A 21,093-nucleotide genomic window follows, 5' to 3' on the forward strand; every position below is an offset into this window, starting at 1 on the left:
GAGATAAGTCAAGTAGATCTCGTGTCAGGTCCCTCTTTCAGGTTGAGGGGAAATGAGGCGCTAGAGATCTCTTTAACTCGGGAACAGAGGGCAAAGCTAGACTGCTAGAGAAAACCTTGGCCGTTGACGATACACCAGATTTAGAAGTCACTATTCCCACAACTACTCACAAAATTAATGACCAATGCTAATCCACGGTCTCAACCTGCAAACCACACAAAAATTATCACGCAGAACATCTCTCAATTCATGAAATATACTAGGTTTAATAAACAATGATCTAACATCTAAGCTTCATAGTTTAACCAAACCGAAGATGCTACAGAAAGCAGATTATGCATTTTCAAGTCTCCAGAAGAAAGTTCATTGTGCTGTATCTCCAGAAAATCTTTACTAGAGAGAGAGGAGAAAACCTGAATCAAGTCGCTGGAGTCACTTGTTACACTATATTCATGTATTTAAAACTAATTGTGGCTGAAGAAGGTAAAGGCATTGCAACACACAGAACAGCAGCCATTGCTCATCAATAGAAAGCCTGAAAGTACGAAAACGCGGAGTAGCGTAATAGGAAGAGAGCAAGTTTATAAGAGAGACAAATAGAGCTGCTAATCTTGTTTAAGTGGAGAAAACAAATCTCCCTAGCAGTTATTCTAAACCGCCCTCACCCTAGGTTCAATGTGGACTGCAGTTCCAATTTTCTCCATTCACACAAGGAAGGAAAAAAAATTAGAGATAAATTAGACTTGCACATTGTGATTTTATCAACTTGATTTTTCAGATTTTTAAAACACAAGCTTAAAAAATCTTACCAAGAAAGAGATGAGAGGCAACAAAAGTTGAATTTAGATGGGGACAAAGCAAAAACCCAAAGACTACATCAAAGAATGGCATGATGAATATCATCGATTTCCTATCTCAAAACCATGGCCCCAATTTCTTTACTGAAATATCATAGAAACTTGGGGGTAAAATATTCTCTATTGTTGTATTAGGGACTTTGAAGCATTTTATGAAATCAAAAGGGGTAAACTAGTCCGGGGACATTACTTTGATCTCCAACTCCAGGCCCATGGGAATCTCTGATTCAACCTCGACAAGCTCATGGCTCTTCTCCAGGACCTCATCATCTTTTGGGATCATCTCTCCAGCCCCCTCATTATTGAAGGTGACTCCAACATGGTGATTAGTTGGTGCTCCTCCCTTTTTCTCAAGCCCCCTTGGCAACATTGGGCCACTTTCTACGACATCAGAAACATCTTCTCCTTATTTTCTTTGTTTTTGGTCTCATGTATCGAGATAGCCAACTTTGTGGTTGATTCTCTTGGATAAAATTTGGAAAGCCTGTATGGGCAAATTCTACTATACATGATGGTACTACACATGTACCTGATGTTATAGCACCGGTCTCACTTGGTGCCACAGATGAATTGTAGCAACAACAATAGATTGCTTAGCGTATGGCACAACTCTCTATTACTTCCCCTTCTACATCCTTGGCTCATATTTCTCCTCCAATACGCATGTCTACATTTACTCTCTGTCATTCTCCATCTTGGGTGCTTGATTCTAGAGCTACTAAACACATGTCAAGTATGTATTCTTTTTTTCCTAACTTAAAGGAGTCCCTCCTTATTAAACATGTCAATCTTGCTAATGAATCAGTTACCAGTACAAGGAGTCGAAAATGTTACTCCTACTTCTTTCCTATCACCTCAATCTGCATTGCTTGTTCCCAAATTCCATTTAAATTTGTTATTCGTCAATCAAATTGATATGTCTATGAATTGTTCTTTAACTTTCTATCCTGCTCACTATGTTTTTCAAGATCTCGTGACAAGGAAAATGATTGGTTCCACTTGTGAGAGAGAGGGACTATATTATTTGGACAACCACAGATCAGATAAGACCTTACATGCGCTACACAACTGATTCACCTCTACAATGGCATCTTAAACTAGGTCATCAATCACATGCAAAGCTAATTCAAGAATTTCCTTCAAGCATTACTTTCCAGTGTGAGTCATGTCAACTAAGCATCCATCACCAGAGTTCTTTTCTAGTTTCATCCCACCAAACAAGTAAATTATTTGAGCTTTTTCACTCAAATGTCTAGGGTCTTTGTCCTGTGACTAGTCAGTTTGGTCTTAAGTATTTTATTTTATTCATTAATGATTTTAGTAGATGTACTTGAAATTATTTCCCTCAAGAAAAATCTGAAGCTTTTGATGTATTCCAACTTTTTATAATGAATAAAGAATCAGTTTGCAACCTCAATCAATATCTTGTGTATTGACAGGTCGAAAATTTAACTCATTTTATCAATCTCAAGGGATTATTCATCATAACACAAAAATCGTCACTTACATGAGGTAGCTCAAACTATGATGATTCATACGAATGTCCATAAATCATATTGGGATGATGTTTGTACTTACTGCATGTTTTTTACAAACAAAATGTTGTCTTCAGTTCTGGATGGTAAAATTCCTATTCATATTATATTACCCACTACACCTCTTTTTCCTGTACCACTGCATGGATTTGGCTGCATCTATTTTACTTATACTTTCGAACCAACCAAGGATAAATTATTTCATCAAGCTATCAAGTGTATCTTTTTGGGATACTCTCGGATACAGAAAGGGTGTAAATGTTTTGTTATTTGTATCTGCAAATATTACATTTTCTTAGGGTGTCTCATTCTTTGAGTCTTTTGGGTTTGAGTCAGTTCATCATGTTCTCTCAGTTCTTATTCTTGTCTTAGCTGATGACTACATTTAGACTACACGTGATGTTCCTACTGAGAAACCACTGTAGGTATAGCAACGCAAACAAACACCATCTCATCCTGCTCCAAACCTCTCTCTCACATGGGACCATGACTCTACATCGTCTCTTGATCCTGAGGTAAGTGACTTACACTTTACTATTGTTCTTTGGAAGGGTATCAAGAAATGTACTCGCCATCCTCTATCCCATTTTGTCTCTTTTGATTCCTTGTCTAAAAGTTATCGTAAGTTTGCTTTGTCCATCTCCACTTGCACTATTCCTTCTTCAGTGCAGTATGTTTTGTTGTCTACTCATTGGAAGAAAGTCATTGATGTTGAGATGGAAGTACCGATAGATAGAGGTACTTAGGAGTTATGTGACTTACCTCCAAGGGCTGCAGTTATTGGTTGTCAATGGGTGTATACAATAAAATACAATATAGATGGATCTACTCAAAATATAAGGGTCGTCTTGTTGGTAAAGGATACAACAAGACTTTAGGAGGTGGATTTATTTGAGACCTTCTCTCCGGTTTCCCATCTGTCCTCTGTTAGAATATTGATATTTGTTGCAGTGAATCAAGGCCGGTCTATGTTCTAGCTTGATATAAAAAATGTTTTCCTGTATGGTGATCATGAAGAAGAGGTGTACATGGAGCAACCTTTGGGGTATGTTGCTCAATAGGAGATGAATAAAGTATGTAGACTCAAGAAAGTTCTTTATGGCTTAAAACCGAATCCATGGGCATGGTTTGAAAATTTTAGCCAAATGGGTATATCCATGGGATTTCTCAGAAGTCATTGTGATCATTAATTGTTTATTATGAAGAGATCGCCTGGGATTATTGTCTTACTGGTATATGTAGATGATATCATCTTATCAAGGAGTGATGGATCAGGTATTGAAGAAGTCAAATTACACTTAATTACTCACTTTCAGACTAAAGATCTAGGTCAACTCAAATATTTTCTAGGTATAGAAGTTGCAAGAGATAATGAGAGAACTGTTTTGACTCAAAGGAAGTATGCAACTGACATGCTTCAAGAGTATGGTTTTTGGGAACTAAACCAACTAATACACCTATGGAGGTAGGACATGATCTTCATGATTATCAAAGTCCAGAATCGAAAGATAAAACAATGTATCGGAGATTAGAGGGCAAGTTCATATAGATATCTCATTTGCAGTCGGTTCATGGAGCAATCACTTAAGATTCACCTAGAGGCTGCGCAAAGAATCTTAAGATATCTGATAGGGGCAACGAGAAAGTATCTTCTCTTTAGACCAAATGATCACTTGAAGATTGAAGATTTTTTTTATACTGATTATGTAGGCTCCAAGCCTGACAAAAAATCAACTATTGGGTACTATGTATTTCTGAGAGGAAACTTAATCAGCTGGAAGAGTAAGAAATAAAATATTATTGTTTTATCTAGTGTAGAAGCATAATATAAAGCGATAGCACACACTGTAAGTGAATTAATGTGGGTGAAATCTATTGCCCAGGAGTTAGGCTTCTTTCAGAAGGATTCTATGACTATATATTGTGATAATCAGATGGCAACCTTCATTGCTAGTAATCCGGTAATTCATGAGTGAACAAAGCACATCTTGGTGGACTATCTTTTCATTTGAGATGCAGTGATAAAAAAGGAGGTGACAGCCCCATATGTTTAGTCTGGCGATCAACTTGGTAATATTTTCACTAAAGCATTGAGGAAGTATGAATTTTCGAACTTCTATGACAAGTTGAGCCTTTTTTTATATATACTCTCCAATTTGAGGGTGAGTGTTGAAAAACGAGTACAAGGCCATTTTGGTCATTTCAACTTACTCTCACTCTCATATCTTGAGGTAATCTTGTTCCCTATGTTGAATTATGCCTATGGTCCATTTTTTCATGTATATAAAACACATATAGTTAGAGATATGTTGAATTTATGCAAAAGAGAAATACTTCATTGACTTAATGTAATCAGAGTACATGAACCTCTGTTTATAATTGAGGAAGGTAGTAGAGTCCAATTAAAATTAAACTATATTTATCCTAATTACACCCAAACTCTAACACTTAAAGATAAGTCCTAACATAATTAAATAACCCAATATAAATAGAAGACTAACATGACTAAAACACTTTTAAATTGAAACTCTTCTTCCATAATAATTGTGGCTCTGTAAGACTTCTTATTGTGTAAGACTCATCATGCCACCTCACGTGATCATGGTGGGTCCATATCTTATGGACTTGGGCCCATCTTCTAACACTCTAGAATATGTAGGTCTTCCTTGGTCGTGTGGGCTTGGGCTTATCTTCCAACAAGATATAAGAAGATTAGGGTTGAGGGGCATTATTGTAATTTTATCAAAGTCACTTAAATCCCCAACACAACTCTTTTTTGGAGCTCTCTTCTTCGCTCTCTCTTCCTCTCTTATTCTCTCTCCATCTCTGTCTGTCCCTCTAATTTTTTCATAAGACATGACATTTTCGTTAAAAAACCAACTTCAAGACAGCTCATGATCGAGCTAAACCATGCTCAAGCTTAGCACTATGCTCAAATTGGTTAAGAATCAAGTCGAGTCCGAGCTACTTGTCTGCCAGCTTGGCTCAATGCCTCCCTTACCCACTAGTGCCATGACGTTAACTTTTGTGGCTAATTACTTGGTCATAGATGCAGAAAATAGGCTATATATTAAATGACTACATGGTGTATTTTTGGAAGTAAGAAGCACTATACCAAGTCCATCATCAGCTATATAGGTTGACAAGTAACAATCGAGTCTCCTCTACAGTCTACTACTTGATTTAACTTGAAGATGACCTTTCATTTAAACATGAAAATACAAGATAGAATATATATAAGAGACATGCCTTCAAAAGATACATAAGAAGAGAATGATATATTTGCACCTCCTACATATAACTCATTATAACTCCATAACTACACTTCCGAACAATGTAAAAACTTGACTATAGAGACACCTAAACATACTGAACATGGTAACACTCATGCTAAAATGTATACATCGTGTAAAATGATCAAACTGCCCTTTACGTAACAGTTAACAATCCTTTTTTTGGTAAACCAATAATATGATAAATGTGAATTTTTCATATTTGTAAACAAAAAAAAAAAAATGGTTGGATGCCTTGCACCTAGCTATTGAATGATAGAGGGAAGTAAAATAAATTCTAGAATAACAAATGGCCCTCCTCGATGCCTGCACACATAGAAGTTATATCAATAGTTATGACCAAAACAACTAGGTGATCGATAGCATATAGGCAACCCGGGAGGAGCACTAAAAAGAAATACTATGCATAATATTGTCATTAAAGTTTTAAAAGATTATGATGAATAGGATGGAGTGACCAATATTATGTGAAATAATTATTTTTCGTGTTTATATATGATGTGTATAATCATTATAGAATTTGTAGATGAAAATCGTTCATGACTTCATGTAATTCCAAAAATTATGGGTTAAATAGTAGTAGTGTATTAATTAAGCAGAGTTGAATACATGATGAGTTTGAGTTAGATAATTTCTTATGTCTTAGTCAAAGTATAAGCACAAAGCGTTTTGTTTTGTTACTGTGACGATAAGAGTTATGATGATATTTGACAAGTCATTAGTCCAAGTTGAATGTGAAGCTTAAATAAAGGATAAACACTTGATTTGAAATTCTTGAGTTTTCTTATGTCATTACTACAATCAAAGACTAGATAGTTAATCTAAAAGCAATGACTACTTGATTCAAGGGATGTATAGTGTGACGAGGTCTTTCAGTTCTACCCTAAATTAGTAGTGATTGTTGAACTAAAGAAAACACATTCATCATTATGGATGGGTTTTGGCTCTTAATAATAGTGCAATGACTTCATGATTTTTCCCATGGTTTGAATAATTCATGTTGTTCTTTTACATAATAAAAAGTTACATCCATTTTGTTCTAAATATTGAACAATGGTCAACTTTCTTTCTTGAAGCCTAGTTTTTCCTTTGCGGAAAATTAATTGTTCCATAATTGATGATTAATAATTAAGACATGTTTTCCAAGTCTAGATAAATCCTTTTCCATTGTCAACCCAAAATTTGTGACATAGATTCCTAGAACTTGGGTGATGGTAAAATATATGGCTAGGATTAATATTTTGGAGATTTTGAATGACTCCTTAGCACAAACTCGGAAAGTTTCAAGAAAGTTATAAGTTTGTGGATTAATTTAAATTATAATTAAATTTAAGGCAAGAGTCTCATTGAATAAGCCTAATCCAATTAGGTCACAAAAATAATGTCCATGAGTCATATGTGAGTCTCTATTTATAATTTTCAAGCCTTTCATTCCAAGTGTGTAGTTAAGATGGAAGATTTGTGTCATTAAGGAAAATATTTTCTTATGGAAAGTTTTGTTATTTCATGTAATGAGGTTACAAGTAATGAAGGTTTGTTATGATATTGGCAACATTAATCTAGTCCTTATACAAAAAATGATAAATATTATAATATTTTCAAATCTATAGCTTGTTTGAGACGCATTAGGAACATTTATTTTTAGGAAGGGCGGAATTTCTTTTATCATTAGCAAGTGTTTTTGAGAGAAATTAAGGTGGTTTTATTTCGTTATTACATAGATATTGAGTTACATAGAATTTGGTGGATTAACAATGTTATTAAATTATTTACCCTTTGTTTAGAATCTCATAGAATGGTTGTTCTAAATATAAAGTTTGAGGAGTTATGCACGAAACAAAATAATATATTTGCTTTGAATGCCTCAAGGGTGAACAAGATTTATGTGAATCTTGTTATAATTATGGATGATACTTAATCATCAAATGATTCTTCATATTGAATATTATGAAAAATAATAAAGGTATAAAAGCAATATGCTATAGTATCATATGGTTATTATGAGGGAAGAAGATGGATATCATACGAGACTTAAGAATGTCTAACATCTTAATTAATTGTTATTAGATGGATCCTCGGCCATGTTGTTGAGTAGAAGTTAAACAATTTTTTTAGATATTCAAAATGAGCAAAGATAGTTGGGCTTTGTTTGCTATTTTTACCTTTAGTAAGGAATACTCTAACTTAGAATGGCAAGAAGGTCTAGATGATAAAAAAAAAAAAATTCTTGTTCCATTTTTCATGTATGACGAAGATGATAAGTCATTTAAAAAGAAAATCACATTATTTTTAAGATGGCGACATAATATGTTTCTTGGAACTTTAAGGCTGAAGAGGTAAGATTGGCTAGAATTTGTGTAAAAAGTAGATTTTCAAAGAATCTAGTTACATCTTATTGAGATACAAGTAGCACAAGTTTGATTGAGATCTCTCAATTTTATTTGAGTGTAAGTGCACATTGATGGATTGTGACTTTATCAAGGACATCATCTATTTGAAGAGAGCTCTATAGAGGTGGTTATTGATATCTTATCCGAAATTAGGTATTAAAAGTGTTTGTTGAACATTTGGATGGTATGTGTATTATAATTTGTTTTCCTTGGTTATGAATGGTCCGATTAGGAGATGGTTAGCATTTTGTTATGTGGTCCTACTCATAACACTTCTTCATCTGTAAGTTCATACATTATTTCCATTGGAAGATATGATGTAATTATAATGTCAATGATGTAATTAGTTTATATTTCATGTCTCTTCTTCACTCTTACTAGGGTGAAGGGTATAATTATAATACTACACTTTTATCAACTATAAATATAGCTTAAGGGAGAGGATTTGGACTAAGTTCATAACCCTAATTCTCAAACCTCTTTCTCCATCTCCAAAATCGTTGCTCTCCTTCCTCTCCTCCTAAACCTTCTCTTCCTTCTCTCCCTTGGTTTCTTCTCACCCCTTAACCCCAAGTTGTAACTTGGTATCACCTGAAATGGAAAAGGAGAAGGAGATAGAGAAGAAAGGCATTCCTTAAGTCTTATTTCTCAATTCTTATTTTTCATTGGATGTTTCGCCCTCTTTCCGTATTTTTAATATATATATATATATATACCAATGGAAATATCTTTGAGTCTATTTTCCAAATCAAAGAGAATTGTTGAAATCAGATTTCTCTAGAAAGAGAAATCAACATTTGAATCAGCCAAGCTCAAGCAGCAGAAAAGATTTTTTTACAGTAACAGAAAGCTTCAAATTTCAAGCCATTTTATGCAATCAAGAACGAAACTTTATATAAAGAATTATATATCAAAAGAAATATTTTTAAGTCTATTTTCTTACATATTCAACCAATTCTCATTATGAGTTATTTAGATGGAGATGTCGATCTCAGAAGATTCAATGGTCATGATGGCCAAAGAAGAAAGAGTACTTAGTTCGATCAAATAACAGAGTCCGAAATATATCAGATTATTTGTCTAAAAAAGTTATATTTTATGAATTTAAGATATACTTTGTTGAGTGTTTAAGTCTAGTTTCATAAGGAGAAAATTATCTCAATCTGATCTATATTTAAGGAGATATTCCCATTGGAATAATTAAATGTCAAGTTGGTTTCCTGTTGCATATGAAGATCTGAATTTAAGCCAAATTTTTTGTTTCACTTTTTGAGTTGCAGTTATTGATCACCAATATTAGGAAAGTATCTCATGATCTACCCTTGTAAATTTTCTGCTTTTTAACTAACAATATTTGAAAAGAATCTTTAGAAGATCATCTTATTTTCAGAAATTTTCCTTGATATTTTTGTCAATGAGAAAAAATGTTCCTATTTTGAATAATGCAACTTCCCAAAAAAGTAGTTGATTTAATGCTGCAAATTACAAAAGTATCTATGCAAGGAGATTTTGATCTAGGATCAGATTCAAAACATTTGTTTCTTCTCTAGTTATGATAAATACTTGCAACATATTAACAACATATTGGAGCAACACTCGGTGTACTTATCCCCTATGAAGTGAGCAGCCTCACTCAGCCTATCATAGTGAAATCCTTTCAAGCTACAACTGGTCTAGCCTTCGGCATTTTATCTTGCCTTTCAGAATCGGTTTCATTCTGTAATTACATTTCTAATCGTGGACTATATTCAAATACAAGACGCATATGTCATTGGCTGCTAATTACTTGGTTTAATATGGCTAGCTCTTGGTTTGGTTTCTGAATTAATCATTGATGCAGCGTGAAAGCAATATCCATTACCATTTTATTCACTCTTCTATTTTTTTTAGAAGACCTTGTAGCTGCTCTTGAAACCAGTAACACTCAGTTCAGTTTTTTTTTTTGAGAAGATTAACAACATTTGGTTCAACTTATTGGCAACTTATTATACGATTCCAGCTTATTTGTTGCACATCTTACTTATTCAAGGATGAACTTGTTGTAGATTATCTCATGTGCCCTTATTACTCTTAAGAACTTTTACTATTTACCGGATATCCGCTGCTATATAATAACATATTTGGTATGTGTTATTTGGGTATTGGCTAATTACCGCAACCGCTATCGTGTCTCTTTGATTGAGGTATTATTATTGAATGGCTCCTTCGTTCCTTGCCTTGGGTTTATTATTTGCTGACTATTGTCGCTATTGGTTCATAAGTTGGAGATTTAAAGTACTTAAGAAAATAAAGCACATAGTGACCTCGGCCTTTTCATCATATCTTTCATCTATTTGGTTGTTGATGGGTGTCATATTGACTATGGCTAGAGCCTAGTTCTCAAAATTTTAGCCACTTAATCCTTTATATGTTTGATGGTCGCAGATGAGGTATTACCATGCACTAACTTCATGTTACATCACTAAACAATAATGTGTGCATAATGTATAGGATAGATGACACTTAATTGGGGAATTGAACCTCGAGGTTATATTTAGATCAAAGTCTGTTGTTGGGCGATGATGCCTCGTCTAGTTGGAGTTGAGAGTTTGAGAAGGAAGTTGAGAGATAGATATTATTCGTCACTTCTTTCAGTTCAGACAATCAAACCATAGGAAAAGAAAATTACAGATATATAAATCTCGAAATCCAAATTTGCCTGGCATTGACCGTGGCCGGATTTCAATGGGGGTAAAAAGAACATTAAACAGGAATTTTTTTGGAATGGATCAAAAGATAAAACGATCGACAGGAGGAAAGATGAAACGCCATTCCGTAGTTGCGGGAGTATGTTTTCGATTAACAGATGGGGAGTGGAGTGCCGTTCCAACCCTTTAGGCATTCCAGGATGGGGTCGATCACCTTCAGCTCTTCAATGGCCACAAACACCTTGTCGAACTCCTCTCCGGGTGATCGGACCTTCTCTCCGGTTAAGAAAACAGCCTTCACATCTTCCCTCACGAACTTGTACAACGGGTAGGACCTGCACTCCTTGATCTTGTTGGGAATTGCTGATTTCCCGGTCTCGAATTCCACTCTTGCATTCTCCACGTCTTTCGGCAGCTGGGTCTTGAGCTCCTCCTCGAAGGCGCTGATCTTTTGGAAGATGGAGGTGTTGGGGTTCTTCTCTTTTTCGCCGTTGCTCAGAGCATGCTCCACGAGGCAGTTCCTCAGTTTCAGCATCAGAGGGTAGGTGGAGCTGCAAGGCTCGTCAATGTACGAGAAGACGTGCTCCCTGTCAACCACCTTCAGCAAGTCCTTCTCGGAGAACCTCGAGGGGTGGAGTTCTCCATTAAGTCCGGTGGTGAGTACCTTCTTCGCCACCTGGCTCACGGTGTTCTTCACGGTGGCCCTCAGGTTCTCCTCCAAGTGCCTCAAATCGATTGCTTGGCAAAGAGCAACCAAGTAAGTTGTGGACATGAGCTTCAAGATGTCCACGGCCTCGGCTGTTTTCCTCGCTGAGACCAGACCCAGGGAGTTGACATCCTGGTTGTGCTGCTCGGCACTCTGTACATGGTTGGTGACAGGATTGCCCAAAAACTGGAGCTCTGAGCAATATGCAGCCATTGCGATCTCCGCCCCCTTGAATCCATAATCCAAGCTCGGGTTCCTGCTTCCAGCGAGATTGGCAGTTAGCCCGTTGTTGTAGAAATCATTTACGAGCTCGGTGAATTGAGCAAACATGAGCTTCCCGATGGAGGCGATGGCCAATCTGGCATTGTCCATAGAATTGCCAACCGGGGTTCCCTGGAAGTTGCCTCCATGAAGAGCCTTATTCCTGGAGACGTCGATGATCGGGTTGTCATTGACAGAGTTAATCTCACGTTCGATCGACTTGGTCGAGGAGCGGATCACCTCGATCAGGGGTCCCAACCACTGCGGAGAAGTGCGGAGTGCATAACGATCTTGCTTGGGTTTCTGCAGCGGGTCCATCTCGTGGATCTTCTGAGCCATCTTCATGTACGAGCTTCCGTCCAATATGTGTTCCATGATAGCTGCAGCTTCGATTTGCCCCGGGTGGTGCTTCAATTTGTGGGTCAAATGGTCGGTGAATTCTGGCTTTCCGATCATCACCTCGCAGAAGATTGCGGAAAGAACCTCGGAGAGGACTGCTAGAATGTTGGCCTCAAACAACACCAGGGATGCCAAGCCAGAACCCACTGAGGTGCCATTAACGATGGCCAGACCCTCCTTGGGCTGCAACTCGAAGAACCCGTTATGGAGCCCAGCAAGACGGAACGCCTCGACAGCGTCAACTATCTTCCCGTCGCCGGTGATGGCCTTGGCATTGGGCCTTCCGGTCAGAAGTCCCGCAATGTATGACAGTGGCATGAGATCCCCTGAAGCTGTAATGGAGCCCCTAAGCGGGAGGCAGGGAGTGATGTTGTGGTTGAGAAGGGTAGCCATGGCTTCCATGAGGTCGATTCGGATACCCGAGAACCCCTGCAGCAGGGAGTTGATTCTCACCACCATTGCTGCTCTAGTTGCATATGATGGCAGCGTGTGGGCACTCTCCGGCCCTTTCCCAAAAATTCCAGCGTTAAGGTGCCTGTCATCCATTATAAAAATCATCAAACAAGTCAGAATTTCAGATATTGGTAAAAAAATCGCCATTTTCAAATTAATCGATCTCAGCCATTAGAGCAGACTAAGAGAAAAACATTTATCTAAGAAAGCATCTGGGTTGTCTGATATCAAGTGGCTTTTGTTCATCTGTTTTTACAAGACAAAAATGGGTCCCCAGTTAAAACCCCTTCTAGATGATCGGCAGCCTGACAAAACCGGTCAAAGAATCTCACCCATCACCTCTGGAAACTTCTTTTTTGTTTTTCTTCTTTGGGAAAACCTTTCTGGAACTTCTTAGAAATGTTTGACAAGATATGTCTTTTTAAAAGTTCAGAGAAGTCTTTAAATACACTCAACGTTCGATTGCCAGTAAGAGTTTGGTGGGATTGTCACGAAACACCTAACGATCGCTCTCCTAGTCTTAAAAATTTGAAAAACTATTAAGGGAAGATCAGGGGTCGTCAATCATGAAAAAAACGGGATTCAGAGATGATCACCGTAAGAGCTCCTTCTGGAGGGCTCCTCCTTGCTTGGTTCTCCTGTGTGAAGTGCCTCCGAAACCGGTGGTGATGCCATAGCTGTCGATGCCTTTGCCAATGCTCTCGCACACCCAGTCGCTGCTCGCCTTAATGCGAGCCCTTGTGCTGTCCCACAACTGAACCTTGGACGCCGGATTGTGCGCCACGGCCGCCACCTGGGAGACCGTCAAGGTGGCACCGCCGAGTTTCACGGATGGGTTCCGGAACTCCTCTACCATGTGCTTCACTTCATCGAAATGGGAGCCCTTTAGAGCCTCGGCCGCCACTCCCCAGTTCAATGGGTCTTTAATGGAGAAGCCTCCGGTGGAGTTATTGGCATTGGTGTAGTCAACGCAGGCTTCCATTTCTGATCTTCTGCAAAGTAATTCACAGCCAAAGAGATTGAGAAAACGGAATGAACTATATTCGTTTTCCTAATTTTAAAATGAACCCAAGTTCGATCAATCTAACGAAAAAGAAGAAGAAAAGGAAATAAGAACGCCAAGCAATGATGGAGAGAAGAGAGCAGACGAACTCACCTGAAGAAGAGGAAGGAACCGCTTGTTGCAGGTAATGGGAACGAATGAAGAATGGATTTGAGAGAGAGAGGGAATATCAAATCAACTGTCTTGATTGAATTCCTGAGTCGGGTAACTCCTCATGGCTCGTTTTTATAGCTGCCTCGCTTACACATTGAGCAACGGGTTAGTTGAAAAGCTCACACGACCGTCTGATCTTCATGACATCAAACGGTCCTTCTCTTGCCACGTGGTTCAATATGTGGCCGGCACGTCATCCTGACGTAGTCGTAGCCCTCCTCCTCCCTCGAGAGCTCTGTGAAGATTGGACAAACTTTCTTCGTGTTTTTCTTCAGCTCTGCTACTACTGTTACCAACCCAAAAAAATTTCCTCCTTAAGAATATGAAAATGCCTTCAAACTGTTCAGATTATCTTTACTAAATCTGCATCGTTTTTCTTTGCTGGGATTCCTTCAGAAAAAAATGGGAAACACTAGTTCCGTCCTCATCAGCTGTAGCTGAAAGAATCGATTAATTGTTCTGTTCTTTGAGATTAATTTGCGGAATCGATTGGGTTCATGAAGTTTTAAAAAACTTTTTATGTCGTGGGGGGAATGGTTGCATGGAATCATTTTCGGTGGCTTTCGTAGTGAAATAGGTGAAAAAAATATTTAAGCTGCTCGCGTGCACAAAGGTATGACTTTCTCCTACCGCCATGATCATCTTTTTCGTTTCTTTAATCCTATTATTACCTGACCCTGGAGATGTGCTTCCATGACTCATCCTCCAATAAGGGGGACTCCACCCGACATGTGGGATCACGGTCATCGATCGGACGGGCCCCTTCTCGTATCAGAGGTTGTTGTCGACCGGAGGCCGGCCGGCCGGCCGGCCGGAGTTGTATTATTCCCTGTTGGATTTTTTCTTTTCTTTTTTTACTAGGCTAGTATGAAGTTGGTGAAGACGATAACCCATACAACGTCTCTCTCATCAATCAATAAGAAAATGTCAAAGAAAATTATAAAACTGAAAGTCCAAGTGCTGCTCAGCTAACACCAGTCACGGTCTCCACCAACTCCCACCCATGAAAGGTTGGTGATAAATAGCTGAATCCGAGAACTGGCACGAAATTCAATAATCTAAGCTGTTAGATGGGTTGATTTCCCTTCTCCCTCCCATCTCCGGTTGGACAGAGAAGATTTGTTTCGCATGGGAGGGGACCCAGAGAGGGCAGGTATAAGCTATAAAGGGAATGTCTTCGGCTTGAATCACCGGTATCTGGAAAGCCCTGGCCCTGAAATCTCCTTAACTGAGACGAGTTGAGGACAAGTGAAATTGAATTTGAAAGAGTAGAGAGGCACACCAACACGCTCTCTGGAGCTTCAAGACACGTTCAAAGGCAGGGTGGTTGGGACTTGGGACTGGCAAATATATTTCCCAAAACAATGGGGAGAATCAGAGGACTGAGTACCTCTGTACCAACTCACTTTACCGATGAAATGATGTGGACGCTCACCCAAAAGAAGAAAAGAATGGAATTGTTTATGTTCTTGCATTTTGATTCCTGTATATTCATGTTCACACCAGCCAATCATCCTGTTCTGACTCCTAACCCCACCAAAGAATAGACATGGGAACAACTGCTGCACATTGTATCAAACATCTCCTGTGCTACCCACCCGGATTTGATGGTAATTGCCGACTCCTTGTTTCCTTCCAGGAACTCATGTAATTGCTCATGGACTCTTCCTCTGAGTCACTTTCGTTTCAAACTTATCTCTCGAGGGTCCCATCATCTCTGTAACAGACGGCCATTGAAGAGATCAAACTGAGCATTTGGATAATATGAGTGATGAACACATTGTCTAATACCTGGGGCTCTTTCTCAGCTGATACCTACTTCTCGTTAGATTGTTACTCTTATGCACCGACTTGTTCAAGTAGTTTTATCTAATATGGAGATTTAGTCTGAGCAGTTGAATTAGAGAAAAGAAAGAAAAAAAAGGGGAAGAAGTATATGATTAGCATCCAGGTCAGATAAAACATTTGAAGGCGTCATGGGTCAATTACTCGCCGCAAAACCATGAATTAAAGATCTGAAGTACTGAAATGGATGGAAGACTTGACCGGTACCTTACGCATTCCATCTACCAATCCATCTGATGTTTCTGGGTTGTTGGTTTGTAACTCAAAGATTCCCAATCACTCTTTGGCTGTCGACCAAACGATCTGTCCTCTCACAAACAATCACTGAGAACTAGATGATTACTTTTTATATTGGTGGAAGGAAAGTCCAATCTGATTTTGATCAAAGTTTAACCGGTCCTCCAGTTATCATGAGATTGATAGATAACTATTAGAGTGTAAATAATGTTTATTATTTTATTACTTTGTACACGCTATCGTATATAGCTGTAATGCATATATTTATTTACTTTTCCTTCTCTGTTATTAAACAAGCTTATGTAACTGGGAAAAGTAAAAAAGAAGAAACCCTTTCTTTTCGTTTTGCTTCTCGGCTCTGTCTCTTTGATGGCTTGAGCTCAACAGCTCTTCGCCTCTTCATCTTCTTGAGCTCAATGACTCTTTGCATCCTTGAAGTTTAATATGGTATCAGAGCAGAAGTTTCTCTGACGCTTCTCCTCCTCTGGTTATTCATTCTCTGCGCATTTTTTTTCGAGACGCGTGCAAGGTCTGTGTTTTTTGACGAAGGACATTTCTCGGTCTCTCTCGCCTATTTTCGGTGACTATTTCCAACGAGTCCTTCATCGTTGCTTACAGAGGAATTTCCGTTTTTCATATCTGTTCGAAAGGGGCTTAGTGATTAAAGCTATCGGGAATTTATTTCTATCGATTAAAGCTCTCGGGAGTTTATTTTAGTGATTAAAGCTATTCGGAGACCATATCTGTCACAGATTCGTCCTCGACCCATAGGGAGTTTATTTCTATCGATTTCAACAGTCGTCGATTATCAAGGTTTGTCGATTAATTTTTTCCTAGCTTGGAAATCTTTATTTTGTTATCGGGTTACATCATCTGGAAGATGTACTGCTTTTGGAACTCTCGGTTCGTGGTTATTTCATCACTCAATGGCGACTTATTCATCGACGAGTACTTCCGATTATGGTGTTCGTATCAGTTCGACTCGTTCCGCCATTGAAGAACCTTCAAATCCCTATTATATTCATCATTCGGATAGTCCAGGGCAAGTTTTTGTCTCGCAGCTACTTACTGGTGAAAATTACATCAATTGGAGTTGTGCGATGTTGATTGCCTTATCTGTGAAGAACAAGGTGGGATTTGTCGATGGTTCCATTCCTGAACCTCAAGGTACTAATTCTAATTTGTTCAACTCCTGGATTCGAAATAATAATATGGTTATCTCTTGGATCTTGAATTCGGTTTCCAAAGAAATTTTTGCAAGTATTATTTTTGCTGCTTCTGCCCGAGAGATTTGGCTAGACCTTCGGGATCATTTTCAACAGAGAAACGGACCTCGCATTTTTCAGCTTAAACGAGAATTGATAAACTTGCGTCAAGACCAGAATTCTGTTAGCATTTATTTCACAAAGTTGAAAATTATTTGGGAAGAACTGAGTAATTACCGTCCTAATTGCTTTTGTGGAAAGTGCTCTTGTGGTGGAGTTAAAAACCTTACTGATTATCATCATATGGAGTATATAATGTCCTTCTTAATGGGACTTGATGATTCTTTCTCCCAAGTTCGTAGTCAATTGCTTCTCATGGATCTAATGCCTCCTGTTAATCGTGTTTTTTCTCTTATTGTTCAAGAGGAATAGCAAAGGAAGACTACTCATGCCTCTGTTTCAAACACTCAGAACACTCCCATTGGCACAATGACATTTGCGGTTAAAACAGAAGTTGTTAAATCTGGTTCTCAAAACTCTCAAAAATTTCATTCCAATTACAGTGCTTCCCGGAATCAGAAAAGGGACAAGTTTTATTGTAATCATTGCAAGAGAGATGGACATACTATAGATCGTTGCTACAAGTTTCATGGCTATCCGCCTAGATCTAAATCCAAAACCAACAACAATTCTACTATTGTTGCCCATCAAGTTTCTACTGTTGATGATAGTCAAGGTTCTAATTTTGTTAGGAGTTTTGTTCAAAATCTGAATTCAAATCAATAACAACATCTCATGTCAATGTTTTCTACACATTTGAGTAGCTCAGCAAAGGTCACCACTGTTCCAAAATCTTCTACAACCAACTGACTGACATGTATTTGTTTTTTTGTGTCTTTAAATCCTCTAATTTCTTCACGTCAATTTTGGATTGTAGACTCAGGAGCTACTCAACATATTTGTTCTCAAGCTCATACTTTTGTTTCCATGCATTTTGTTCCTCACACTATAGTTACTTTGCTCAATTATTCTCAAATTTTAGTCCATGTTGCTGGTGATGTTAAACTACATTCTAACATTGTGCTTAAAGACGTACTGTTTGACCCTCAATTCCAATTCAACTTGATCTCTGTTAGTGCTTTAGTTACTAAATCTGGTCTTATAGTAAGTTTCCTTCCTGATTGTTTTGTTATCCAGGATCTATCTACCCAGAGAATGATTGGCAAGAGTGACAAAGTCCAAGATCTCTATGTTTTTAGTGCTCAAAGTTTGAATTCTATTTTCAATGTTTTTGTTAACAATATTTCTGCTCATGTTTGGCATAATAGGCTAGGACACATTTCTTTTAAGAAACTTGATTCCTTGAAAGATCAGTTGAAATGTGATGTCACTAGATTACCTAAGTTAGATCCTTGTTATATTTATCCTCTTGCTAAACAACGTAGGCTGTCTTTTGAATCCTATAATCATTTGTCAAAATTTTCTTTTGATCATGTGCATTGTGATATTTGGGGACCATATCAAACTGTTTCTTATACTGGTCATCATTTTTTTCTTAATTCTTGTTGATGATTGTACTAGATTTACTTGGATTTATCTGTTGAAGACTAAATTTGATGTTGTTTCTATGATACCGAAGTTTTTTAATATGGTTTTTACTTAGTTTAATGCCAAAATCAAGATCTTTTGTTGAGTTTTTTCAAGATCAAGGAGTTTTGCATAAGTTTTCATGTGTTGAAAAGCCTCAACAAAACTCAGTTGTGGAAAGAAAACATCAACACCTCTTGAATGTAGCTCGGTCATTGTTTTTTTAATCCAGAATTTCAGTCTCTTTTTGGACAGATTGTGTTCATACTGCGACTTTCTTGATTAACAGAACTCCTTCTCCTCTTTTGCGACACAACACAACTTTTTATTTGCTATACAACACAGCTCCTGATTATCCCTTTTTTTGAGTTTTTGGTTGTTTAGCTTTTGTTTCCACCTTAGCTGCTCATCGAACCAAGTTTCACCCTCGTGCTCGGGTTTTTGTGTTTCTTGGTTATCCGATTGGTGTGAAAGATTATAAGTTTTATGATGTGGAGACAAAACAGGTTTTTATTTCAAGAGATGCAGTGTTCCATGAGGAAGTTTTCCCTTTTCATACTATTACAAGTTTAGATCAAGTTACTGATCCGTTTCCTGATTTGGTTATGCCCCACTTCTCCATACAAGCTCATTCTCTTCCAGAACTTGATTCTTCACATATTCATGATTCACTTACTTTTGATGTTCCAGTTGATGATATTCCAACTAATGATATTTCAGCTATTGTTCCTTCCACATCTGATGGTGCTCTTCTTCGAAAATCTACCAGGAAGACTCATCCACCTGATTACTTGCAGGATTATCACTGCAATTTACTTGTTGGTTCTTCTACATCTGCTTCACCTTCTACGTCTTATCCGATCTCTAACTACATATCTTACCATGCCCTTTCTGGTTCACACAAATAGTTTGTGCTCAGTGTATCTTCTCAGGTTGAACCTCAATACTATCACCAAGCAGTGAAGTGTCCTGAATGGAGGTTGGCTATGTGTGACAAGTTGAAAGCTCTAGAAGCCAACAACACCTGGACCGTCACTTCTCTGCCTCCTGATAAGCATACCATTAGTTGCAAATGGATTTATAAAATAGAGCTTAAATCATATGGTTCTCTTGAGCGACATAAGACTCGTTTAGTAATTAAAGGTTGTACCCAACAAGAAGGTTTGGACTTTGTTGACACTTTTTCTCCAGTGGCAAAATTAGTAACTCTGAAGGTTCTTCTTACTCTTGCTGCCTCACATAATTGGCATCTAGTTCAACTTGATGTCAACAACGCCTTTTTAAACGTTGATCTTTTTGAGGAAATATATATGGATCTCCCTCTTGGCTATCTTCGACAGTGGGAGTCCTCTTCATCTCATAGCAAACTAGTATACAAGCTTCACAAGTCACTTTATGGTCTCAAACAAGCTTCGCGGCAATGGTATTCCAAATTTTCTCAAGTTTTGATCAATTTTGGCTTTCTTCAATCGAAATCTGATTACTCTCGCTTCACAAAAGGTCGTGGATCCTCCTTTTGTTGCACTATTGGTTTATGTGGATGATATCATCCTTACTAGTCCTTCATCTCATGCTATTGCTGAGCTCAAACAGTTTCAGCATACTCAGTTTAAGCTAAAGGATCTTGGTTGTCTCAAGCACTTCCTTGGTCTTGAGATTGCTCAATCCAAGCAAGGTATTGTGTTTTCTCAACACCATTATACCTTACAATTACTTGAAGACACAGGTTACTTGGCTTGTAAACCAACTATTGTTCCAACGAATTCAAAATTTCGTTTAACTACCACAGAAGTTGACCTGCTTTCTAATATAACACACTATTGACGGCTTGTTGGGAAACTTCTTTATCTCACTTTATCTCGCCCATATATTACTTTCGTCATTCACAAGCTCACTCAATTTGTGGTTCAACCCCGCCTTCCTCATCTCAAGGTAGTGCATCACCTGCTTCATTATCTCAAGAATAGTCCTGGTCAAGGGTTGTTGTTTTCTTCTACTTCTTCGTTGCAGCTGAGAGCTTACTCTGATGCCTGTGCTCCAGTTCATTTGCAGGCTTTTTCTGATGCTGATTGGGGATCATGCCTTGATTCTCGCCGATCTACTACAGGTTTTTTCATCCTTATTGGTAATTCTTAAGTCTCTTGGAGGGCCAAAAAGCAGACCACCGTCTCTCGCTCCTCAGCAGAGGCTGAGTATAGAGCTCTTTCTTCTACTGCCAGTGAGCTTATTTGGTTGCAGTAACTTCTTCAAGATTTTCGAGTCAAGGTTGAATCCCCTGTGTTGTTATATTGTGACAAACAAGTTGTGATACATATTGCTTCTAATCCCACCTTTCTTGAACGTACTAAACATGTTGAGATAGATTGTCATTTTGTTCGTGAACGAGTTACTTCGGGAGTCCTCAAGTTGCTTCCTATTCGAT

At 38.1% G+C, this 21,093-nt stretch overlaps 1 protein-coding gene across 1 annotated transcript; it reads right to left on the reverse strand.

Annotated features, from left to right (window-relative positions):
* Positions 1–10,689: 10,689 nt before the first annotated feature.
* Positions 10,690–13,827, reverse strand: LOC137961862 (phenylalanine ammonia-lyase-like). The gene is made up of 3 exons (XM_068808465.1): positions 13,738–13,827; positions 13,178–13,573; positions 10,690–12,663 (listed from the first exon to the last, which is right to left on the reverse strand). The coding sequence occupies exons 2-3, from the start codon at positions 13,561–13,563 to the stop codon at positions 10,914–10,916; spliced, it is 2,136 nt and encodes a 711-aa protein (XP_068664566.1). The 5' UTR covers positions 13,564–13,573; positions 13,738–13,827; the 3' UTR covers positions 10,690–10,913.
* Between the last annotated feature and the right edge of the window lie 7,266 nt (positions 13,828–21,093).

Source organism: Aristolochia californica, unplaced genomic scaffold (genome assembly GCF_029961685.1).
Source record: "Aristolochia californica isolate CCGP_79_NKW_82.1479 unplaced genomic scaffold, dmAriCali1.0.hap1 SCAF_4, whole genome shotgun sequence".
NCBI lineage: Eukaryota > Viridiplantae > Streptophyta > Magnoliopsida > Piperales > Aristolochiaceae > Aristolochia > Aristolochia californica.

Coding starts and splice junctions, on each gene's coding strand:
- LOC137961862 (XM_068808465.1), bottom strand. CDS start 13,563: ATGGAAGCCTGCGTTGACTACACCAATGCCAATAACTCCACCGGAGGC. Junction 12,664..13,177: donor CTCCAGAAGGAGCTCTTACG/GTGATCATCTCT, acceptor AATGGATGACAG/GCACCTTAACGCTGGAATTT.